This window comes from Tamandua tetradactyla, chromosome 4 (genome assembly GCF_023851605.1).
Source record: "Tamandua tetradactyla isolate mTamTet1 chromosome 4, mTamTet1.pri, whole genome shotgun sequence".
In the NCBI taxonomy this organism is placed as follows: domain Eukaryota; kingdom Metazoa; phylum Chordata; class Mammalia; order Pilosa; family Myrmecophagidae; genus Tamandua; species Tamandua tetradactyla.
In genome coordinates, this window is record NC_135330.1 from 14,241,009 (window position 1) to 14,268,217 (window position 27,209).

At 37.6% G+C, this 27,209-nt stretch overlaps 1 protein-coding gene across 1 annotated transcript; it reads right to left on the bottom strand.

The window, feature by feature from the left end:
* Window positions 1–119: 119 nt before the first annotated feature.
* On the bottom strand, window positions 120–27,207 carry PFDN2 (prefoldin subunit 2). Its single transcript, XM_077156667.1, has 4 exons — window positions 27,100–27,207; window positions 1,200–1,288; window positions 967–1,090; window positions 120–431 (listed from the first exon to the last, which is right to left on the bottom strand). Exons 1-4 carry the CDS (start codon window positions 27,172–27,174, stop codon window positions 255–257), a joined length of 465 nt encoding a protein of 154 aa, XP_077012782.1. The 5' UTR covers window positions 27,175–27,207; the 3' UTR covers window positions 120–254.
* Window positions 27,208–27,209: the final 2 nt, after the last annotated feature.

Here is a 27,209-nt window from a genome sequence, read left to right on the forward strand (position 1 = left end):
ATGGGTCCTACTTTGATATTGTGAGCCATTAACCTGATGGAAACTTAAACCACAAGTCATATGCAGGTCCCTGCCTCAAATAATTTGTACCCTTAATATTGAAAACTTCAGACTAGAGCTAAGCATTATGACCAAAACATTTAATTAACAAAAAATTATTATAATAGCAGAGAAAATAACAACAATAATAATAATGACAAAGAAATTAGAAGAAGTGGGATTCAGGGTAGAAAAAACTGCAAAAGCTTTGGTCCCTAGGAGACCAATACTCCAGCTGAGCTGGACTTAGCTCCTGCCCCTTCTGAGTTTTCCTTGGTTGCTGGCTTCTCATCTTCCCCCATGAGACGAATGTTGTGCTTTTCCCGGAATTCATTTAGTTCTTTTCCCTTTGCCTGAAGCTGCTGTGTTAGTGTCTCGATAATCTTCTGGATCTAAAGGGCAAAAAAGACAGGGATTATATATGGGTTTCAGGATTTCCTTCCCCAACCGGTATGAACTACAGTTGGGGGGAAGTAAAGAAAAGATGACATCTCTAATCTCATATGCACAGTATTAGTATTAATACTAATAAATAGTATAATAGTGGAGCCCAGACAATAAAATCATTCCCTTCTCAAATGCAGGGGTTTACATACTTTAGGTACATAGGAATCACCTGGGCTACTTATTACAAAAAATGCTACATAATGGGTTCCACCCCCAAATGTTCTATTCAGTGGGTCCAGGAGAGGGTTCAGGAACTGTATTTTAAATTAGTACTACATGTGATTTTCATAAAGGTATCCAAGGACCACATTGAGAAATGCTGGCCTAATCCCCAAATCAAGTAAGTCACAGATGGAAAGAGGCATATAACCTCTTGTCCAAAGAAATTTAGGCTCTTTATCCTGTCTTCAACACAAGTTTCACACAGGCTTTCCTTACCTCTCTGTTGCTTAAAACTTTTACTCAGGGATTCTTGCTCACCTGCTCCTTGTTGTTCTCCAAGGCAGGCAGCACCTCTTTGACAGTCCGCTCCACCAGCACCCCTCCAACCATGCGGTAGCACTTGCGGGTTTCATCTACCTCCTTCAGTGTATCAATGACTAGACTGGGGTAGGAGGCAAAGAGGCAGATCTAAGGATCCCGTCCTCTTTGCAACACACCTCACAAAATGGCCTGTCCATCATCTATTGCCTGCCCCTCCCCAACTTCCTCACCTGTGCTCATTCAATTCCATTTCCAGCTCAGCAGCTTTGGATGCCAGGCCTCGCTGTTCCTGCCGAAGGCGGTTGAAGCCAGCAATTACCTAAGAAAGTGATAAGAAGTGAGAGAGGGGACAGTGGAAATAGGAGAGGCTCAAGATAGCAGATAGACTAGAAGGTTTTACAAAGATGCAGTAGTGGACACTTACTTTGAAAAAAGAAGAAAACAGTTTGAAATTTCTAACTTAGTGTTTGTCTGGAATTCTATGCACCAAATACTTACTGAAGGCCTACTATATATCAAATACTTGCTAGGCATGGAGGGCATAACAGAATAGATATGACCCCTGGCTTCCCACAGGTGGGAATGGGCATTTATAATGGAGTGATGGGTGTGGGGAATTACTGGAGCAAATACAGGAGCACCTAGATGCGCAAGTAAGGAGGCCTGTCAGGAGAGGCTTTGTAATGAATAACTCTTGTTTGGGTCTGCCCAGCATTCCTTCCATTGGAGAAATGCTCCTCCTTAACTCTGTGAAGGTCTGTGGGGCTACTACTCACAGGACCCCTGTTCCTTGATCACTGAGTCAGTGAGCTATTCTATGCCATAGTTCCTCTACAGGAACTTGGAGAGATGAAAAACAGGTTCAAAAAAGGCAGTTAGAACTAAGATATCTAGTGGGTCTACAGAGATGATCCTTTTTCCTATTGTTGAGATCCCTGTAACTGCCCTAATTCTTGAACTTCCTGTGACCTAGTTATTAAGCATTTCTTTGAACTGTGCTCAATTTCGTGAACTACACACTTTTTTTTTTTTAAACATAAATTGCCCGGAGTCAGTTTCTGTAGCCTACAAACTCTGATACAGGCTTCTAAGAGATAAGGCCTAAACTGAAGGCTGAAGGATGAGGAATTAGGGAGTAGAGGAAGTGTGTAAAAGAAGCACAAGAGAAATAGCATATGTAAAAGCCCAGAGAAGTAATTCTTCCCCAGGAACTGAGAAGAGAATGAAAACACTGAAAGCCAGACCGGGTGCTAATATCATCCCACCATCACTTCTAGCATGGGGCTCTGATGACTGTGTTTAGAAAGAAATATCAGATGAAAAGTATGGAGGGAAGGGTGAAGGGTGGGGTGGAGATGAATAAATAAAAAAACACATGGGTTGTGGAGACAAAAGACCAGCTTTCAAGTTCTGCCTCTGTCACTTACTGGCTCTATGAACTCGGACAGACATTTAACCCTACAGTTCTCAACTCTGGCTACACATTAAAATCACCTGGGGAACTTTTTATTTTTTCTGGGGCACATTTTTAAAACACAGTGTAGCCTCAGAACAATTACAGAATCAGGGAGTGAAACCAAGGCCTTAGTATTTCCAAAAAGATCCCCACATAAACCTAGTGTGCTGCTCCAGCTGAAAATCATTAGTTTAACCTTAGTTTTCTAACTTGTGAAATGCAAATAATAGTAATACCTACTTCATAAGGTTGTTGTATCAAGTGAACCAATGAGTGTGAAATGGCTTTGTAAGCAGCAAAATACATTTATTACTACTATGGACTTTCCTGCAAACTCAAAAGTGCCCACTCGGGCTTCCTAGTTAGCTGAGAGCAATTAGGGTCATCTCTTCAACCCATTGCCAAGTGTCCTTATAGTCTCACCCCCATTTTTATCTCCATTCTCACTGCCAAAAACCCTGCCCTAGTTTTGATGACTAACCACCTCATCTTTACTGAAAGGAGGCGATATCTCTCAGTGGTTACCAACAACCTAAATTAAATGCAAAATAAACCAACCATAACTTACCACCTCTAGGGAATGCCAGGTAATGAAGATGAGAAAAGCTGTGCTCTAGTCCCACATTCTCCACTTAAAATACAGCTCTTCCAATAGCTTTCCCCTAAGGCCAGACCTAATTCTCCTTCCTTTTCCCTCATCTCCTAAAGTTGTCTGGGGTGAGCAAGGATGGTTATGTTAGTGTTGGTTCCTTCAACCATTTTAAATCATTATCTTACACGTAAACAACCTTACCAAAAAATTAAATTAATTTTTACCAATTAAATTAAAACATCAACTATTTATCTTTTTTTAACATAACTTTAGTCCTTACAGATGTAAGACCTATGTACATTAACTTTGGTTCTTACAGATATAAGACCTATTTACAGTATCATAACTGGCATGCACAGTTTTTTACAGACATAGCTCTCTTATTTTTAAGTGCTACATAGCATTTAAGTGCTACATAGCATTTACACCCTATTGATAGATATTCTGTCCTTCCCTTCCTCCCTCTCTCCTTCCCTACCTTTCTTCATTAGAACAGTTGTAGGTTTACAGAAAAATCATGTGGAGAATACAGTTTCCATATAAACCCCCCTCACACACAGTTTTCCTTTCCCTGTTATTAACATTCTACATTAGCATAGTACATTTGTTACAACTGATAAACCAATATTATTACAACTGTATTGAATAAAACCCATAGTTTACATTAGGGTTCACTCTCTGCGCTGTACAGTTCCATTTTTTAAAAATCATGGTAACCTATATACAATAAAATTTCTCATTTTAGCTGCTTTGAAGACTATACACCAGGAGTGTTAATTACATTCACAATGTTGTGTTACCATCACCGCCATCCATTACCAAAATTGTTCCATCACCCCAAATAGGAATTCTGTACCCATTAAGCATTATCTCTCCAATCCCCAGCCCCACTCTTGTGATATATTTTTAAAACTGCTTAATAATTCCCTTGTGGTTAGTGGTTGAGACATTTAGGCTGTTTCCATTTTTTTTTTCTGTAATAAACAGCATTATGTTAAATATTTTTGGACAAATAGTATAAAAATTTTATGGACATTTTCCATCCTCTACAAAGAATGAGATTAATAAATCAAAAGCTTTTATTGCATGTTTCTAGAAAGCTCTCCAAGATGACCACACCAATTTACAATGGTATCAGCAATGATATGATTGCACATGTCCCCACAGCCTAATAGTAGCTTTTACTATTTGTGTTAATCATTTTTAGAGTTGGAAGGGACCTTGACTACTAAAAGAAATCAACTCCAAAGTAAATCAATCAAGACATCTACATATGACGAAGACAGCAGAAGATCACTAAGCATATTACAATGCAGACAGATATAGCCCTGCCTAATGACCAAATTAAAACATCTGAGAGACAGACTTTGGACCAACTAATCAAAGATGTTCATACAACTCTACTTAATAAAATAAGCAGGATAGCAAATGACATAAAGAAGATCAAGAAGACAGTAGAAGAGCACAAAGAAGGATCTGAAAGAATAAATAGAAAAATAGCAAATATCACAGAGATTAAAAGACTGCTGACCAAATAAAAAACACACTAGAGACACACAACACCAGATTTGAAAAAACAGAAGAAAGAATAAGGAATATAGAGGACAGGATAATTGACTTTGAAGACTCAAAAAGCAAATGGCAAAAAAAAAGATGGAAAAAATTGAATTGGAACTCAGGGGAATGATAGACAAAACAAAGTGCACAAATATAAGGATCATTGTGTCCCAGAAGGAGAAGAGAGCAGTAAAGGGCTAGTAAGAGTAGGTGAGGACATAATAGGGGGAAACTTCTCAACCCTCATAAAGGACATAAATATATAAGTCAAAGAAACCCAAAGAACTCCAAACAGAATAAATCTAAATAGGCCTTCCCCAACGCACATACTAATCAGTCTATCGAATGTTGAAGAGAAGCAGAAAATCCTGAAAGTGGCAAGAGAAAAACAATCTACTACACACAAGGGAAATCAAATAAGACTGAGTTCAGACTACTCAACTAGGACCTGGAGCTGAGAAGGCAGTGGTATGATATATTCAAGATCCTGAAAGAGAAAGACTTCTAGTCAAGAATTCTGTACCCAGCCAAATTGTCCTTTAAAATTGAGGGTGAGATAAAAGTTTTCACAGACAAAGAAGTCCTGAAAGAATTTATCAACAAGAGACCGACCCTACAACAAATACTAAAAGGAGTTCTGCCAGTTGAAAAAAAAAAAAAAGACAGGATAGGGAGGTCTGGAGGAGGGCAAAGAACTGAAGAGTACCACTAAGGGTAATTTAAAGAATACAAAGAGAAAGAGGGAAAAGAATATATAGATCTGACAAATAAAAAAGATAAGATGGTGGAATCAAGAAACGCCTTTTCAGTAATAACTTTGAATGTTAATGGACTAAACTTACTGATTAAAAGATACAGACTGGCAGAATGGATTAAGAAACATAATCCAGTCATACACTGCTTACAAGAGACACTCATCTCAGATACAAGAATACAAATAGATTGAAAGTAAAAGGATGGAAAAGATCTTCCACACAAGTTGTAACCAAAAGAAAGGAGGAGTAGCTGTACTAATATCAAACAAAGTAGACTTTAAATGTAAAGACACCGTAAGAGAAAAAGAAGGAGGATATTATGAACATCTATACACCAACAAACCAGACAACTTGGATGAAATGGACAACTTCCTGGAGACACACAAACAAGCTTCAATGACTCAGGAAGAAATAGAAGATCTCAACAAACCAATCACAAGTAAAGAGATTCAATCAGTCATCAAAAATCTTCCTACAAAGAAAAGCCCAGGGCCAGATGACTTCAGAGGGGAATTTTATCGAACATTCCAGAACGAACTAACATCAATCCTTCTCAAACTTTTCCAAAAAATTGAGGAAAAAAGAATTCTGCCTCACTTATTTTATGAAGCTACTATCATTTTAATACCAAAACTGGGTAAAGATGCTATTAGAAAGGAAAATTACAGGCCAATCTACCTAATGAACATAGAGGCAAAAATTCTCAATAAAATATTAGCAAACTGACTCCAACAGCACAATAAAAGAATTATACACCATGACCCAGTGGGGGTTATACCAGGAATGCAAGGATGGTTCAACACAAGAAAATCAATTAACATAATAGCACATTAACAAATCAAAAGGGAAAAAGCACTTGATCATCTCGATTGATGCTGACAAAACTCAGCATCCTTTTGTGATAAAAATACTCCAAAAGATAGGAGTCAAAGGTAACTACCTCAATATGATAAAGGGAATATATGAAAAACCAACAGCCAGCACTGTACCCAATGGAGAGAGACTGAAAGCCTTCCCCTAAAATCAGGTACAAGATAAGGATGCCCACTGTTCACCACTATTATTCAACATTATACTAGAAGTTTTAGCTAGAGCAATTAGGCAGAACAAAGAAATAAAAGGCATCCAAATTAGAAAGGAAGTAAAACTCTCATTGTTTGCAGATGATAATGATATTATATTTGGAAGATCCTGAGAAATCTACAGCAAAGTTACTTGAGCTAATAAATTCAGCAAGGTGGCACAATATAAAATTAATGTGCAAATATCAGTAACATTTCTATACATAAGCAATGACCTAGCTGAGGCATGAATTAAGGAAAAAATTCCATTCAAAATAGCAACTAAAAGAATCAAGTATCTACGAATGAATTTAAAGATGGATGTAAAGGAAACAACATAACATTGCTAAAAGAAATCAAAGGAGATCTAAATAGGTGGAAAGACATTCCCTGCTCATGGATAGGAGAGCTAAACACAGTTAAGATGTCAGTTCTGCCCAAATTGATCTACAGATTCAACACAGTACCAATCAAAATTCCAACAACCTACTTTGAAGATTTGGAAAAGCTAATTACCAATTCATCTGGAAAGGAAAGAGACCCTAAATAGCTAAAAGCATCCTAAAAAAGAAGAACAAAGTAGAAAGATTAATACTTCCTGACTTTAAAACCTATTATAAAACCACAATGGTCAAAACAGCATGGTACTGGCTCAAAAGTAGAAGCATTGACCAATGTTTGAGTCGAGAGTGCAGAAATAATCACCATATCTATGGTCAAATGATTTCTTTAAAATTTTTTTTATTAATTTAAAAATTTTTTTAAAAATATGACAAGAAAGGAACACAAACATTCTTAACATATGATCATTCCATTCTACATATATAATCAGTAATTCACAATATCATTACATAGTTGCATATTCAATCATCATGATCATTTCTTAGAATATCTGCATTAATTCAGAAAAAGAAATAAAAAGACAACAGAAAAAAATTCATACTACTATACCCCTTACCTCTCCCTTTCATTGATCACTAGCGTTTCAAACTAAATTTATCTTAACATTTGTTCCTCCTACTATTTATTTTTATTCCATATGTTTTACTCGTCTGTTGATAAGGTAGATAAAAGGAGCATCAGACACAAGATTTTCACAATCACATAGTCACATTGTGAAAGCTATATCATTATACAATCATTTTCAAGAAACATGGCTACTGGTACACAGCTCTACATTTTCAGGCAGTTCCTTCCAACCTCTCCATTACATCTTGACTAACAAGGTGATATCTATTTAATGTTTAAGAATAACCTCCAGGATAACCTCTCAACTCCGTTTGGAATCTCTCAGCCATTGACACTTGATTTTGTCTCATTTCTCTCTTCCCCCTTTTGGTCGAGAAGGTTTTCTAAATCATTTGATGCTGAGTCTCAGCTTATTCTAGGGGTTTTCTGAATCCCTTGATGCTGAGTCTCAGCTCTTTCTAGGATTTCTGTCCCAGGTTGTCAGGAAGGTCCACACCCCTGGGAGTCATGTCCCACATAGACAGGAAAGGGCAGTGAGTTTGCTTGTTGTGTTGGCTGGCGAGAGAGGCCACATCTGAGCAACAAAAGAGGTTCTCTTGGGGGTGACTCTTAGGCCTGATTTTAAGTAGGCTTGACCTATCTTTTGTGGGGTTAAGTTTCATATGAACAAACACCAAGATTGGGGGCTCAGTTTATAGCTTTGGTTGTCTGAACTGCTTTCAACTGATTTTTGACAAGGGTCCCACATCCTCTGAACTGGGACAAAATAGTCTTTTCAATAATTGGGCATGGAAGAACTGGATATCAATAGCCAAGAGAATGAAAAAGGACCCCTACCTTACACCCTACACAAAAATTAACTCAAAGTGGATCAAACAACTAAATATAAGAACACCAGAAAGCTTGCAGAATAAAATGTAGGGAAACATCTTCAAGACCTAGTAATAGGAGGTGGCTTCCTAAACTTTACACCTAAAGCACAAGCAACAAAAGAAAAAATAGATAAATGTTGAACTCCTCAAAATCAAATGCTTCTGTACCTCAAAAGACTTTGTCAAAAAGGTGAAGAGGGAGGGACCAAAATGGCGGCTTAGCAATGTGTGCATTTTAGTTCGTCCTCCAGAACAGCTATTAAATAACCAGAACAGTACAGAAAAGCTCCTGGAGCCACATCAGTGACTGGACACACAGCGTACCCCAGTCTGGACCAGCTGGACCAGGGCTTAGTAATTTGAAGCTATTAAAACCAGCCTACAACCTCTCCTCCGTCTCCACCACGCCCCCAGCAGGGAGAGTCTGCCGAAGTTACAGGTACCACATCATCTTATGCTGGTGGGATCCACAGACAGACAAGCGCCACATACTGGGCAGGATAAGAAAAACAGAGTCCAGAGACTTCACAGGAAAGTCTTTCAACCTGCTGGTCTCACCTTCAGGGAAAACTGACACAGGTGACTCTTTCCCCCTGACAGAAGGTCAGTTTGGTCTGGGAAAATCCGGCTGGGGTCTATAATACCTATGTAGACCCTCCTAAGTGTGGGGGGGAAAGGCATCATACAAGCAGGGCAAGAAACAAGAAAACAAGAACTGAAAAATTCTCCTCTGTTAAACAAAACCTAAGCTAAGGTCCAGAAAAAGCTGACTGAATGTCAAAGAACAGATAGACAACAAATTCATCCAGCAAGAAAACCCTAGGTAAAAGAAGTGAAAGCAACCTCCAGAATAAACTAGGTAAGGTAATTAAATGTCTAGACACCAGCAAAATATAACAAATCACACAAGGAAAATTAAAGATATGGCCCAGTCAAAGGAACAAACCAACAATTCAAATGAGATACAGGAGCTGAAACAATTAATTCAGAATATACGAACAGACATGGAAAACTGCATCAAAAACCAAATCAATGAATTGAGGGAGGATATAAAGAAGGCAAGGAATGAACAAAAAGAAGAAATGGAAAGTCTGAAAAAACAAATCACAGAACTTATGGGAATGAAAGGGACAGTAGAAGAGATGAAAAAGAATGGAAACCTACAATGGTAGATTTCGAGAGGCAGAAGATAGGATCAGTGAACTGGAGGACGGAACATCTGAAATCCGACAAGAAAAAGAAACTATAGGGGAAAAAATGGAAAAATATGAGCAGGGACTCAGGGAATTGAGACAATATGAAGCACAGGAATATATGTATTGTGGGTGTCCCAGAAAGAGAAGAGAAGAGAAAAGGAGGAGAAAAACTAATGGAGGAAATTATCACTGAAAATTTCCCAACTCCTATGAAAAAAGGTGAAGAGGCAGCCAACTCAATAGGACAAAATATTTGGAAATCACATATCGGACAACGGTTTGATTTCCTATATATACAAAGAAATCATACAACTCAACAACAAAAGAACGAACAACCAAATTATAAAATGGGCTAAAGATATGAACAGGCATTTTTCTGAAGAGCAAATACAGATGGCTCAAAAGCACATAAAGAGATGCTCATTTTCAATGGCTATAAGGGAAACGCAGATCAAGACTATAATGAGATACCACCTCACACCTATAAGAAGGGCTGCTGTTAAACAATCAGGAAACAATAAATGTTGGAGAGGATGCGGAGAAACTGGGACACTTATGCACTGCTGGTGGGAATGTACAATGGTGCAGCCACTATGGAATACTGTTTGGTGGTTCCTTAGGAAACTAAATACCAAGCTGCCCTATGACCAGCAATAGCACTACTTGGTTTATACACAGAAAAGCTGAAAGCAATGACACAAACAGACATTTGCACACCTATGTTCATAGCAGCATTATTCACAATGGCCAAAAGATGGAAACAAACCAAATGCCCATCAACAGATGAGTGGATCAACAAAATGTGGTACACATAATATACAATGAAATAGTATGCAGCAGTAAGACAAAATGATGTCCTGAAGCACATGGCATGGATGAGCCTTGAGGACATGATGCTGAGCGAAATTAGCCAGACACAAAAGGACAGATACTGTATGATTCCACTTTTATGACCAGCATAAAGGTATAATCAGAGGCTTATAACACAGAATACAAGGGACTCAGAAATACATAGAAGCTAGAGATGGGTGAACTAATGAGGTTAGCTAATGAGGTTGAACTCCAATGTTAGGGAATAGATAGGAGTGAAGGTGATTCTCTAGTGGGTCTAGAAGTAATATTACCATATTGAAAATGAACAAGATGAAAGGGGTGGTACAAACCTATGTATCCCACTGACTCACACTATAAATATGAATGAGTTCTTGTAAGAATTACTTCAACGATATGATTCTTGTATAAAGAGTGTTTAAGGCCAGAGTACAGGGGGAAAACTGCTATTGCGAGCTATGTTCAAAAGGAAACCATCGGCACTACCACAGCAACAGCAGAGGTAGTGGCGTGAGGGACAAGAGTTAAGAGGAGGTTTACATCTCCTATTTGGTGAGGGTGTGTTTATTGGTTATTCTGTCTCTTGGGACAATGAAATTATCTAAAATTGAGGATGCTGGTGGACTGTGGACTTTGGGCCCTCTACATGATGCCCGATGAATGCAGATGGCTGAAGGATGCACTGTCAGAAAAGTAGAATGGCAAATGATGGTGTATACTTATGAAGGAAGGCTGTGCTGATACAAAAAGGAACAATGTTGTGAGGCATGCAATGATACAAATGAACATATGGGATATTTGGTGAGACAAAATAACCCAGAAACAAAAAAACAATGGTATAGTCACCTTTAAAAAATGCTTATAAGAAAACAGGGGCCTAGACTGTAAGCTTTTAGAGCAGACACATTAGGTCCAGAATGGCGATTATTATTTCTGGATTTTGAGAGGCTGTTTTATATATATAACCTGATATTTAGAGATTAAAATGAAGCTGAACAGGTTGGGGTTAAAGTAACTGAGAACAAAGGGGTAAGGAAGACAGTTAGAACCACACATACTCTGAGACCTATGGAAGAAAGGTTTACGTGATCTGGAACTGAAATTTTCTGTAGTGCCTAATCTAATTCAACCTATCAATACAGCTCATCTGAACAACTGAAATACAGAGAGCACAGAATGAGAAAGAGGTCCTTTAATCCTGTATAGATTATTGTAATGCCTGGAAACATCCTAAAGTATATTAACCAAATAATCAAAAAGTATTGTCAAAGTCGCCTGAGGGAGGGGAGAAAGACTATGGAACTATTAAACCTTATTATCAGGGAATCCCCTGATACTGTGTCAAACCACTATCAGGGAATCCCCTGATACTGTGTCAAACCACTATCAGGGAATCCCCTGATACTGTGTCAATAGGCCACGTCCTCAATCATGAAGCTTATCCTTGTGAAGCTTATGCAGGTAGCATAGAAGCTTAGATTACCTATAGGCATACCTAAGAGTTACTTCTGGAGGACCTCTGTTGTTGTTCAGATGTGGCCTCAATCTCTCTAAGCCCAATTCTGTAAGTGAAATCATTGCCCTCCTCCCTACATGGGACCTGATATCCAGGGGTGAAAGTCTTCCTTATGATGTGGGAGAGGACTCCCAGGAATGAATCCAGACCTGGTACTGTGGGGTCAACAATTCCATCCTGACCAAAAGGGGGAAAAGAAGTATAATTAATAATGTATCAGCAGCAGAGAGAGTTCAAATAGAGTCAAGAGGCTCCTCTGGAGGTTGCTCTTACACAAGCTTCAGGTAGACCTTGCTACCTATCATAATCTGCCAACCCCCAACCAGGACCATTCCAGCCAATCCTAAAGAACACCCAGGGCAATTTATAAGATTCCACAAGGGTTTCATGCACTAGAGTAACTTTCCAGAAACCTACAACCTCCAGATGGGTCCCTGGTCCAGACAAGTCCTGAAACCTAGGCCAGTCTCTCCAGAACATCAGATAGTTCCACCTCCCTACCCCATATTAGTGAGACCCTTCCAATATAAAAAATTTAGAATCGCCATAGCCCAAACAACCCCAAAGAAAGGTATGGAAAGATCAAAGATGATGGTGGAATAATACACAGAAGATAGGACTTAATAAATGAATATGAATGCTGAATCATTAAATTGATCTCTTTTAGTCTCCAGTATTTTAGAGCAGCTAGAAGTAAAAACCTAAAATTGTGAAATTGTAACCCATGTCAAAGTCTGAAATATGTTCTACAACTAACTGTGGTGCTGTGCTTGGAAATTTATAGCTTTTTTGAATATATGTTATTGTTCACAAAAAAAAAAAAAGGAAAAAAAGAAAGTCGATTATGATGATAAAAAAAAGTATTTAAGCCCTCAAACCTCCTGTATTCTGGAGCAGCTAGAAAGAAAAATATGGGAGGATTGTATGGTTGCCCATGACAAACCCTGGGATCTATCCTGTAACCACTTTTTTTAAAAAATTAATTTTTAAATCTTTTTTAAAAATATAACAACAAACAAAAGCAAACATTCTTAACTTATGATCATTTCGTTCTACATATATAATCAGTAATTCATAATATCATCACATAGTTGCATATTCATCATCATGATTTTTCTTAGAACATTTGCATTAATTCAGAAAAAGAAATAAAAAGACAACAGAAAAAAATTCACACATACCATACCCTTACCCCTCCCTTTCATTCATCACTAGCATTTCAATCTAAATTTATTTTAATATTTGTTCCCCCTACTATTTATTTATTTTTTATTAATTAAAAAAATTAACAAAACATTTAGAAATCATTCCATTCTACATATACAATCAGTAATTCTTAATATCATCACATAGTTGCATATTCATCATTTCTTAGTACATTTGCATCGATTTAGAAAAAGAAATAAAAAGACAACAGAAAAAGAAATAAAACGATAATAGAAAGAAAAAAAAAACTATACGTACCATACCCCTTACCCCTCGCCTTTACCTACCACTATTTCAAACTGAATTTATTTTAACATCTGTTCCCCGTTATTTATTTTTATTCCATATGTTCTACTCTTCTGTTGATATAGTAGCTAAAAGGAGCATCAGACATAAGGTTTTCACATTCACAGAGTCTCATTGTGAAAGCTATATAATTATACAATCATCTTCAAGAAACATGGCTACTGGAACACAGCTCTACATTTTCAGGTAGTTCCTTCCAGCCTCTCCATTACATCCTGACTAACAAGATGGTATCTATTTAATGCATAAGAATAACCTCCAGGATAACCTCTCGACTCTGGAATCTCTCAGCCATTAACACTTGATTTTGTCTCATTTCTCTCTTCCCCCTTTTGGTCGAGAAGGTTTTCTAAATCCCTTGATGCTGAGTTTCAGCTCATTCTAGGGGTTTACTCAATCCCTTGATGCTGAGTCTCAGCTCATTCTAGGATTTCTGTCCCACGTTGTCAGGAAGGTCCACACCCCTGGGAGTCATGTCCCACGTAGACAGGGGGAGGACAATGAGTTGCTTGTTGAGTTGGCTGGAGAGAGAGGCCACATCTGAGCAACAGAAGAGGTTTTCTTAGGGGTGACTCTTACAGCTAATTTTAAGTAGGCTTGACCTATCTTTTGTGAGTTTTTTCCTTTCTTTCTTTCTTTTTTATTTATTAATTAAAAAAACAAAAGTATTAACATATCATTCCATTCTACATATATAATCAGTAATTCTTAATATCATCACATAGTTGCATACTGATCATTTCTTAGAACATTTGCATAGATTTAGAAAAAAATAAACAGAAAACAGAAAAAGAAATAAAACGATAACAGAAAAAAAAAGATTATACATACCTCTTACCCCTCGCTTTCATTTATCACTAGCATTTCAAACTAAATTAATTTTAACATTTGTTCCCTCTATTATTTATTTTTATTCCATATGTTGTACTCGTCTGTTGATACGGTAGATAAAAGGAGCATCAGACACAAGGTTTTCACAATCACAGAGTCACACTGTAAAAGTTATATCATTATACAATCATCTTCAAGAAACATGGCTACTAGAACACAGCTCTACATTTTCAGGCAGTTCCCTCCAGCCTTTCCACTACACCTTGAATAACAAGGTGATACCTACTTAATGCGTAAGAATAACCTCCAGGATAACCTCTCGATCAACTCTGTTTGGAATCTCTCAGCCATTGACACTTCATCTCAGTTCAGTCTTCCCCTTTTTGGTTGAGAAGGTTTTCTCAATCCCTTGATGCTGAGTCTCAGCTCATTCTAGGGTTTTTCTCAATCCCTAGATGCTGAGTCTCAGGTCACTACAGGGTTTCTGTCCCACATTGCCAGGAAGGTCCACACCCCTGGGAGTCATGTCCCACGCGGAGAGGGGGAGGGTGGTGAGACTGCTCATCATGTTGGCTGGAGAGAGAGGCCACATCTGAGTAACAAAAGAGGTTCTCTTGGGGGTGACTCTTAGGCCTAAATTTTAAGTAGACTTGACCTATTCTTTGTGGGGTTAAGTTTCATATGAACAAACCCCAAGACTGGGGGCTCAGCCTATAGCTTTGGTTGTCCACACTGCTTGTGTGAATATCAAGATTTCAACTTGGGAAAGTTGAATTTCTCCCTGCTCTCACCATTCCCCAAAGGGGGCTTGCAATATTTTTCCAGTCACTGATCAAATCACTCTGGGATTCATCAGGGCATCACCCTGGACAAACCAACAAAATCTCATGTCCAACCTGAGATTCCAAATACTTATGACATTCAATCAAACTATCCACGAGTTATATTAGGAAATACTCTAGTCAAAATCTAAATTTTGTAACAAATAAACATTTTTTACTTTAGTCTCACACATAAGGTGACATTTTAAAGTATTAATTATCATCTATTTTCAGCACCCTGCAATAATGACATTCCTTTGTTCTTCCTCATGCAAAAACATTTTTAAAATTTGTACACTGTACATTTCACTATTATTATACACTCTAGGCATTCCTAGATTATACCATCTCGATCTTTAATATCTATCTTTCATTCTGATTTCATTTATGTCCCCAACCCTCCTCCCTCTATCATTCTCACATGCAGCTTCATCCAGTGTTTTAACATAATTACATTACATTTAGGTAGTATTGTGCTGTCCATTTCTGAGTTTTTGTATCCAGTCCTGTTGCACAGTCTGTATCTCTTCAGCTCCAATTATCCAAGATCTTACCCTATTTCTATCTCCTGATGGTCTCTGATACCAATGACATATTCCAAGTTTATTCTCGAATGTCCATTCACATCAGTGGGACCATATAGTATTTGTCCTTTAGTCTTTGGCTGGACTCACTCAGCATAATGTTCTCTAGGTCCATCCATGTTATTACATGCTTCATAAGTTTATTCTGTCTTAAAGCTGCTAAATATTCCATCGTATGTATATGCCACAGTTTGTTTAGCCATTCTTCTGTTGATGGACATTTTGGCTGTTTCCATCTCTTTGCAATTGTAAATAACGCTGCTATAAACATTGGTGTGCAAATGTCCGTTTGTGTCTTTGCCCTTAAGTCCTTTGAGTAGATACCTAGCAATGGTATTGCTGGGTCATATGGCAATTCTATATTCAGCTTTTTGAGGAACCGCCAAACTGCCTTCCACAGTGGTTGCACCCTTTGACATTCCCACCAACAGTGGATAAGTGTGCCTCTTTCTCCGCATCCTCTCCAGCACTTGTCATTTTCTGTTTTGTTGATAATGGCCATTCTGGTGGGTGTGGGATGATATCTCATTGTGGTTTTGATTTGCATTTCTCTAATGGCCAGGGACATTGAGCATCTCTTCATGTGCCTCTTGGCCATCTGTATTTCCTCTTATGGTAGGTATCTGTTCAAGTCTTTTTCCCATTTTGTAATTGGGTTGGCTGTCTTTTTGTTGTTGAGTTGAACAATCTCTTTATAAATTCTGGATACTAGACCTTTATCTGATATGTCGTTTCCAAATATTGTCTCCCATTGAGTAGGCTGTCTTTCTACTTTCTTGATGAAGTTCTTTGATGCACAAAAGTGTTTAATTTTGAGGAGCTCCCATTTATTTCTTTCTTTCTTCAGTGCTCTTACTTTAGGTGTAAGGTCCATAAAACCGCCTCCAATTATAAGATTTATAATATATCTCCTTACACTTTCCTCTGTTTTATGGTCTTAGACCTAATGCTTAGATCTTTGATCCATTTTGAGTTAATTTTTGTATAGGGTGTGAGATACGGGTCCTCTTTCATTCTTTTGCATAAGGATATCCAGTTCTCTAGGCACCATTTATTGAAGAGACTGTTCTGTCCCAAATGAGTTGGCTTGACTGCCTTATCAAAGATCAAATGTCCACAGATGAGAGGGTCTATATCTGAGCACTCTATTCGATTCCATTGGTCAATATATCTATCTTTATGCCAGTACCACGCTGTTTTGACCAATGTGACTTCATAATATGTCTTAGGCCAAAATTTTAAGTAGATTTGACCTACCCTTTGTGGGGTTAAGTTTCATATGAACAAACCCCAAGACTGGGGGCTCAGTCTATAGCTTTGGCTGTCCACACTGCTTGTGAGAATATCAAGAATTCAACTAAGGGAAGTTGAATTTCTCCCCGTCCAGTAACCACTTTTTGAAGCGTGCTTTGAAAACTATTGCTTTCTTATTTCTTTGCTTTGTATATATGTTATACTATACAATAAAAAAAGTTAAAAATATATATATTATAAAAACTATTATTGGTTATTAAACTATCCATTCAAAGATCATGAAAGGCCTCCTACCTAACTGCAATATCCAACACCCTTTTCTCAGTCTTTAATCTGCTTCTTAAAACTCCCCTCTTTTAAATGCCAGCCTGGTATGGCCGAAAGAGCCTAAACTTGGGTATGATCTGGATTCAAATTCCAGTTTTGCCATTTACTTGCTATATGACCAACTTACCTCTTTTGGTTTTCACACTGATGAAACTTAGCTAATTACCATAGGGTTTCTTGACCTCAGCACTACTGACATTTTAGACTGGAAAATGTTTTGTCATGGGGGCTGCCCTGTCCATTGCAGAATGTGTGGCAGCATCCCTGGCCTCTACCCAGTAAAAGTCGGTTGCAACCCTTCTATTTGTGACAACCAAGTATGTCTCCAGACATTGCAAAATGTCCACTGAATAAGCAGGTTGAGAACCACTGCTTAGGGCAACAATGAAAATTAAATTGAGATAATAGATCAAGTGCCTGATATATTGTAGGTCCTCTGCTCCCCTTTTTGGTTTGTAAGACCCTTCGGTTCCCTGGTTCTATCTATCTGAACCCTTCTTTCTCCTTTCTGCCATTCTTTCTCTCTCACCTCTTCAGTAACGATAGATCTTATGATTCTTCATAGCATTTTGATGCTTCTCCCTTTATTACACACTATTTCAAATGGTATTCTTAGCAATTTGTATAATTTCAATGACTGCCTTTATGCTAACTGCCTCCAAACCCAGGCCATCTCAGAAATTCTGGATCCATATGTACAATTTATGAGAAGGAGCTTTGGAGTCAGACAGAAGTGGCTTTAAAATCTAACCATAAGGATACACCTTTTTCTCAAGTGCTCATGGATCATTCTCAAAGATAGACCATATGCTGGGTCACAAAGCAAGTCTCAACAAATTTAAAAAGATTGAAATCATACACAACACTTTCTCGGATCATAAAGGAATGAAATTGGAAATCAATAATAGGCGGAGTGCCAGAAAATTCACAAATACGTGGAGGCTCAACAACACACTCTTAAACAACGAATGGGTCAAAGAAGAAATTGCAAGAGAAATTAGTAAATACCTCAAGGCGAATGAAAACGAAACCACAACATATCAAAACCTATGGGACGCAGCAAAGGCAGTGCTAAGAGGGAAATTTATTGTCCTAAATGCCTATATCAGAAAAGAAGAAATGGCAAAAATTCAGGAATTAACTGTCCACTTGGAAGAACTGGAGAAAGAACAGCAAACTAACCCCAAAGCAAGCAAAAGGAAAGAAATAACAAAGATTAGAGCAGAAATAAATGAAATTGAAAACATGAAAACAATAGAGAAAATCAATAAGACCAGAAGTTGGTTCTATGAGAAAATCAATAAGACTGATGGGCCCTTAGCAAGATTGACAAAAAGAAGAAGAGAGAGGATGCAAATAAATAAGATCAGAAATGGAAGAAGAGACATAACCACTGACCTCACAGAAATAAAGGAGGTAATAACAGGATACTATGAACAACTTTATGCTAATAAATACAACAATTTAGATGAAATGGACGGGTTCCTGGAAAGACATGAACAACCAACTTTGACTCAAGAAGAAATAGATGACCTCAACAAACCAATCACAAGTAAAGAAATTGAATCAGTCATTCAAAAGCTTCCTAAAAGGAAAAGTCCAGGACTAGACGGCTTCACATGTGAATTTTATCAAACATTACAGAAAGAATTAGTACCAACTCTTCTCAAACTCTTCAAAAAAATCAAAGTGGAGGGAAAGCTACCTAATTCATTCTATGAAGCCAACATCACTTTCATACCAAAACCAGGCAAAGATATTACAAAAAAAAGAAAACTACAGACCAATCTCTCTAATGAATATAGATGCAAAAATCATCAACAAAATTCTAGCAAATCGAATCCAACAACACATTAAAAGAATTATACATCATGACCAAGTAGGATTCATCCCAGGTATGCAAGGATGGTTCAACATAAGAAAATCAATTAATATAATACACCATATCAACAAATCAAAGCAGAAAAATCACATGATCATCTCAATTGATGCAGAGAAGGCATTTGACAAGATTCAACATCCTTTCCTGTTGAAAACACTTCAAAAGATAGGAATACAAGGGAACTACCTTAAAATGATAGAGGGAATATATGAAAAACCCACAGCTAATATCATCCTCAATGGGGAAAAATTAAAAACTTTCCCCCTAAGATCAGGAACAAGACAAGGATGTCCACTATCACCACTGTTATTCAACATCATGTTGGAGGTTCTAGCCAGAGCAATTAGACAAGAAAAAGAAATACAAGGCATCAAAATTGGAAAGGAAGAAGTAAAACTATCACTGTTTGCAGACGATATGATACTATACGTCGAAAACCCGGAAAAATCCACAACAAAACTACTAGAGCTAATAAATGAGTACAGCAAAGTAGCAGGTTACAAGATCAACATTCAAAAATCTGTAGCATTTCTATACACTAGTAATGAACAAGCTGAGGGGGAAATCAAGAAACGAATCCCATTTACAATTGCAACTAAAAGAATAAAATACCTAGGAATAAATTTAACTAAAGAGACAAAAAACCCATATAAAGAAAACTACAAAAAACTGCTAAAAGAAATCACAGAAGACCTAAATAGATGGAAGGGCATACCGTGTTCATGGATTGGAAGACTAAATATAATTAAGATGTCAATCCTACCTAAACTGATCTACAGATTCAATGCAATACCAATCAAAATCCCAACAACTTATTTTTCAGAAATAGAAAAACCAATAAGCAAATTTATCTGGAAAGGCAGGTTGCCGCAAATTGCTAAAAACATCTTGAGGAAAAAAAACGAAGCTGGAGGTCTCGCGCTGCCGGACTTTAAGGCATATTATGAAGCCACAGTGGTCAAAACAGCATGGTATTGGCATAAAGATAGATACATCGACCAATGGAATCGAATAGAGTGCTCAGAAATAGACCCTCTTATCTATGGACATTTGATCTTTGATAAGGCAGTCAAGCCAAATCACCTGGGACAGAACAGTCTCTTCAATAAATGGTGCCTAGAGAACTGGATATTCATATGCAAAAGAATGAAAGAAGACCCGTATCTCACACCTTATACAAAAGTTAACTCAAAATGGATCAAAGATCTAAACATTAGGTCTAAGACCATAAAACAGTTAGAGGAAAATGTAGGGAGATATCTTATAAAACTTACAATTGGAGGCGGTTTTATGGACCTTAAACCTAAAGCAAGAGCACTGAAGAAGGAAATAAATAAATGGGAGCTCCTCAAAATTAAACACTTTTGTGCATCAAAGAACTTCATCAAGAAAGTAGAAAGACAGCCTACACAATGGGAGACAATATTTGGAAATGACATATCAGATAAAGGTCTAGTATCCAGAATTTATAAAGAGATTGTTCAACTCAACAACAAAAAGACAGCCAACCCAATTACAAAATGGGAAAAAGACTTGAACAGATACCTACCATAAGAGGAAATACAGATGGCCAAGAGGCACATGAAGAGATGCTCAATGTCCCTGGCCATTAGAGAAATGCAAATCAAAACCACAATGAGATATCATCCCACACCCACCAGAATGGCCATTATCAACAAAACAGAAAATGACAAGTGCTGGAGAGGATGCGGAGAAAGAGGCACACTTATCCACTGTTGGTGGGAATGTCAAAGGGTGCAACCACTGTGGAAGGCAGTTTGGCGGTTCCTCAAAAAGCTGAATATAGAATTGCCATATGACCCAGCAATACCATTGCTAGGTATCTACTCAAAGGACTTAAGGGCAAAGACACAAACGGACATTTGCACACCAATGTTTATAGCAGCGTTATTTACAATTGCAAAGAGATGGAAACAGCCAAAATGTCCATCAACAGAAGAATGGCTAAACAAACTGTGGCATATACATACGATGGAATATTTAGCAGCTTTAAGACAGAATAAACTTATGAAGCATGTAATAACATGGATGGACCTAGAGAACATTATGCTGAGTGAGTCCAGCCAAAGACTAAAGGACAAATACTATATGGTCCCACTGATGTGAATGGACATTCGAGAATAAACTTGGAATATGTCATTGGTAACAGAGTCCAGCAGGAGTTAGAAACAGGGTAAGATAATGGGTAATTGGAGCTGAAGGGATACAGACTGTGCAACAGGATTAGATACAAAAACTCAAAAATGGACAGCACAGTAATACCTAAGTGTAAAGTAATCATGTTAAAACACTGAATGAAGCTGCATCCAAGCTATAGGGTTTGTTTTTCTTTTACTATTATTATTACTTTTATTTCTTTTCTCTATATTAACATTCTATATCTTTTTCTGTTGTGTTGCTAGTTCCTCTAAACCGATGCAAATGTACTAACAAACGATGATCATGCATCTATGTGATGATGTTAAGAATTACTGATTGCATATGTAGAATGGTATGATTTCTAAATGTTGTGTTAATTTCTTTTTTTTCCGTTAATTAAGAAAAAAAAAAAGAGACAAAAAACCTATACAAAGAAAACTACAAAAACTGCTAAATTAATCACAGAAGACCTAAATAGATGGAAGGGCATACCGTGTTCATGGATTGGAAGACTAAATATAGTTAAGATGTCAATCCTACCTAAATTGATTTACAGATTCAATGCAATACCAATCAAAATCCCAACAACTTATTTTTCAGAAATAGAAAAACCAATAAGCAAATTTATCTGAAAGGGCAGGGTGCCCCGAATTGCTAAAAGTATCTTGAGGAAAAAAACGAAGCTGGAGATCTCACGCTGCCGGACTTTAAGGCATATTATGAAGCCACAGTGGTCAAAACAGCATGGTATTGGCATAAAGATAGATACATCGACCAATGGAATCGAATAGAGTGCTCAGAAATAGACCCTCTCATCTATGGACATTTGATCTTTGATAAGGCAGTCAAGCCAATTCACCTGAGACAGAACAGTCTTTTCAATAAATGGTGCCTAGAGAACTGGATATTCATATGCAAAAGAATGAAAGAAGACCCGTATCTCACACCTTATACAAAAGTTAACTCAAAATGGATCAAAGATCTAAACATTAGGTCTAAGACCATAAAACAGTTAGAGGAAAATGTAGGGAGATATCTTATAAAACTTACAATTGGAGGCGGTTTTATGGACCTTAAACCTAAAGCAAGAGCACTGAAGAAATAAATAAATAAATGGGAGCTTCTCAAAATTAAACACTTTTGTGCATCAAAGAACTTCATCAAGAAAGTAGAAAGACAGCCTACTCAATGGGAGACAATATTTGGAAACGACATATCAGATAAAGGTCTAGTATCCAGAATTTATAAAGAGATTGTACATCTCAACAAAAAGACAGCCAACCCAATTACAAAATGGGAAAAAGACTTGAACAGACACCTCTCAGAAGAGGAAATACAAATGGCCAAAAGACACATGAAGAGATGCTCAATGTCCCTGGCCATTAGAGAAATGCAAATCAAAACCACAATGAGATATCATCTCACACCCACCAGAATGGCCATTATCAACAAAACAGAAAATGACAAGTGCTGGAAAGGATGCGGAGAAAGAGGCACACTTATCCACTGTTGGTGGGAATGTCAAATGGTGCAACCACTGTGGAAGGCAGTTTGGCGGTTCCTCAAAAAGCTGAATATAGAATTGCCATATGACCCAGCAATACCATTGCTAGGTATCTACTCAGAGGACTTAGGGGCAAGGACACAGACGGACATTTGCACACCAATGTTTATAACAGCGTTACTTACAATTGCAAAGAGATGGAAACAGCCAAAATGTCCATCAACAGACGAGTGGCTAAACAAACTGTGGTATATACATACGATGGAATATTATGCAGCTTTAAGACAGAATAAACTTATGAAGCATGTAATAACATGGATGGACCTAGAGAACATTATGCTGAGTGAGTCTAGCCAAAAACTACAGGACAAATACTGTATGGTCCCACTGATGTGAACCGACATTCGAGAATAAACTTGGAATTTGTCATTGGTAACAGAGACCAACAGGACTTAGAAACAGTGTAAGATAATGGGTAATTGGAGCTGAAGGGATACAGACTGTGCAACAGGACTAGATACAAAAACTCAAAAATGGACAGCACAATAATACCTAATTGTAAGGTAATCATGCTAGAACACTGAATGAGGTTGCATCTGAGTTATAAGTTTTTATTTTGTTTGTCTGTTTGTTTGTTTGTTTGTGTCTTTTTCTTTTTTACTATTATTATTATTTTTATTTTTTCTCTATATTAACATTCTATATCTTTTTCTGTTGTTTTGCTAGTTCTTTTCCTAGATCGATGCAAATGTACTGAGAAGTGATGATCATGCATCTATGTGATGTTAAGAATTACTGATTGCATATGTAGAATGGAATGATTTCTAAATGTTGTGTTAATTTCTTTTTTCTTTAATGAATAAAAAAAAATTTTTTTTTTAAATCTGACCATAAGCAATTATTTTCTTTTCTGAATCTAAGTTGTCAATAAAATAGAGATAATATCTGCTTTATAGAAAGGTTGTGAGGATTAATTATGTAATTACATTAAGAATTAAGTCAATATCCAGTACATAATAAGTTGTCAATAAATGGTAGCTGCTATTATTACAGAACACCTATATGTCCTATGGATATTTTAAGCTCAGTACATTTAAAGTTGAGTCTACTGAACATACTTTTACCCATACTGTTCCTCTTCTCGTCTCCCATATTTCTGCTAATGATACCACGCTAGCCACCCAGGTGGGGAAACCATGGCTTCACCTTTGAACACACCCTTATTCCATCAAGTTCCAAAGTTGCTGTGACTACTTCAGCAATTTCTCTTGGGCTCACTGACATCACCCTAGCTCAGGCCTGCATTACCTCTTGTCTGAACTACTGCAATAGTCTTCTAAATGATCTACCTAGTTTTGGAATCTCCCCATTCAATCCATTCTACAAACATTACTGCTAATTTAATCTTCCTAAACCTGACTGACATAAAATGTTCACAATTATATTAGGCTTAAAAAGTAGATTACAACAAGACAGTATGTACAGTATAACCCTTATATTCCAAAACAAACAAACATATGCCCTCCCTTGCCTTCCAACACATATATACAAAAACATAAGAGGGGAAAACTCTCAAAAGACATACCCCCAAATGGTAAGAATAGTTATATTCAGACAGTAGGATTATGAGCAACTTATTTCCTTTTCCTTTCTTTATATTTATTCTTATATTTTCTACTATGGACATGTTTTATATTATGTAATAGGGCAAAAAGATCAACAGTATAACATATATCCTTCTCTGGGTCCTTCACTGCTTACCATATATTCCCAAGTTTTTTGCCATGCATTCCAAGTCTTCTAAGACCTCCGCCCAACTTACTTCTTTAGTATTAAGGAGCACATGTGTTTCTAATTTATACCTTGTGATTTAGCAAAAGTGACCAGTGGTAATTCATGTCAATTGACTTTTTACCCCAACTCTCCTAAATCCTCTGAAATGCAAATGTCAGGAGGATAATATAACCTACTTCAAATGGCAACATTAAATAACAGAAGATAAAACAAGTGAAGTGCCTAGCACAATGTATTACTTGCTTTCATTTTGTTTGTAAGGGACATGTGGCTCAAACTTGCTGTAGAAATAAATCTATTTTTTACCCAGTATTCTCACTGGAACAAAGACAGAGAATGTTAACAAGGAGCAGCTTCAGAACTCAACATCACAACTCCTCAGTCTCCACTGAGAAATAAACTCATCTTTTCCCCCAAACTTGTCTGTCCTTTTACATTCCCTATTACATTACTATCCAACAAAGACATCTTGAGAGACAGCTAAAAAACAAAGATAATCAAGTAGCATTTATTGAGCACATATTATGTTCTAATCACTGTTCAAGGATACTTTATGTGCATCGTCTTACATAGTTTGCAAAATACAGGGATAAGGTAGGTACTATTATTATGTTTTTACAGATGGGGAAGACTAAGAAGTAACTCATTGGTGGTCATATCTATAGTAAAGAGTAGAAATGGGATTCAAACTCAGGTCTGTCTGACCCAGTGCACTTGTTTTTATGCTCTTAGCTATACCCACCATACCAAAGTTCCCTTTCCCACCTACCTCCCAAATTCCACAACCTCCTGCTTAGTCATGGGTTCCTCCCCTAGATGTCCCAAAAGACGGACTGTGTGGCACACTGTAAATTTGTACTGTTCAGTTTGTCTTTTCTCATTTGAGAAAACAAGGACTATTTTGTTTATGTTTCCCTGCACCCAGCAAAATTCCTGGCACATCAGAGTCCCTCAAAATATATTAGGTTTTTTGCACACCGATATTCAAGGTGGCATTATTCACAATTGCCAAAATATGGAAGCAATCCAAGTGTCCATCAATTGATGAATGAATAAATAAAATGCGGTATATTATATATAATGGAACATTATCCAGCAGTAAAAAGGAATGAAGTCCTGATACATGTGACAACATGGATGAACCTTGAAGACATCATGTTGAGTGAAATAAGCCAGATACAAAAAGACAAATATTGTATGATCTCACTGTTTTGAAACAATTAGAATAAGCAAAGTCATAGAGTCAGAATCTAGAATATAGGTTACCAGGGATGGGTGGGGATAGGGAATAGGAAGTTAAGGCTTAAAATGTACAGGGTTCCTACTTGAAATGATGGAAATGTTTTGGTAATGGATGGTGGTGATGGTAGCAGAACATTGTGAATGCAATTAACAGCAATGAAATACATATCCTAATGTGATTAAAAGGGGAAACGTTAGATTGCACATATGTTACCAGTAAAAATTTAAAACAAAAATCCATGGAATTACACTACACAGTGAACCCTGAGTTAAACTATGGACTTTAATAGTATAATTATTAAAACCTGCTATTATCCATTGTAATATATGTTCCACACCAGTGCAAGGTGTCCACGGTGGGGTGGTGTATGGGAATTCTTTATTTCATGCCAACTTTTCTGTAAACCCATAATTTCTCTCATTAAAAAAAAAGTATTTCATTCCTTCTTCCCTTTCTCTTTTCCCCTCCCCCAAATCCCACAGCACTTTACACCTCTCTTCAGACATTGGTCTTCTGTCTCATATAACTTTTGCATGTTTTATTTTCCTTGCCAGGCTATGAGTTCTTGGATGGCAGGAGCAGTTATAAAAATCTTTATACAGACATCTTTGCCTGTTGTACACCGTCAACAAATAACTAATGAATGAACTTGTACTTAAAATAGCCAAGTTTAAATTGCAACCTTATGCCTTTGATTAATTCATTCTATAGTGTGCACGTTGTTGTTTGTTTTCATTTCTACTGTGAATGTTTCTTCTCATACTGATTAAACACTAGTTCCACTATTATCAAACTACAGTTCCTAGTTACAGAAGGCTCTCTGGCTAATTTATCAAACATTTCCCAATGTTAGGTACTGGGAGAAATGCAAATTCCTATCAGAAAGGGTTTCTGGTCTATCAGGAAATTCAATCTAGTAAAGACTCCAGAATCAAAATAGTATTGAACACTAAACTGTTCGAATATGTGTCACGTGGCTCTGCAGAGTGACGGCGACTGTCAACGTGGTTCCAGGGTCACAAAACAGACTACGAAAGCAGCCCGTTAACTAAGCTCCTGCGATTCGTTATGACTGCCTTGCCCGACCATACCCTGTTTGGGGGTGCAAAGGAGAGGTGGGGCAATTCCTTGACGACCTATCTTCCCTCAGATCTGTACATCCTCCCAGGCCCTACAAACCAGGGCTTTCCCTTACTCCGGTTTTACCTACCATCCCAGACAATGTCGAGCTTTCACCAAGCCACCCGCCCACTCTCTCCTCCGGAGCTCACCTAGCTTCTCCAAGGACCCTCCCCTCTTTGAGTGGCCATGAGGATTGGAGCAAAGGCCTGTACAAGCAACAGACCCCTCCCTTTCGCGCACTGACTCCGGGCTCTGCGGGAGATACTCTTCTTGGCATTCCCGGATTCTCACCTGCTCAGCGGACACCGCCCCCTTCCCGGCGCCGGTCCCGCAGCTCTTGCCGGAACGACCGCTGTTGTCCGCCATCTTCGCCGCCTGCCGGTTTCCGGCCTGCGCAGTTC

What these genes read in the sequence shown, in the direction of transcription:
- PFDN2 (XM_077156667.1), bottom strand. Translation starts at nt 27,174, where the DNA reads ATGGCGGACAACAGCGGTCGTTCCGGCAAGAGCTGCGGGACCGGCGCC. An exon ending in GGGCGGTGTCCGCTGAGCAG is followed by an intron (nt 1,289 to 27,099) that starts GTGAGAATCCGG and finishes TCACTTTCTTAG; the next exon opens with GTAATTGCTGGCTTCAACCG. An exon ending in ATGGAATTGAATGAGCACAG is followed by an intron (nt 1,091 to 1,199) that starts GTGAGGAAGTTG and finishes CTCCTACCCCAG; the next exon opens with TCTAGTCATTGATACACTGA.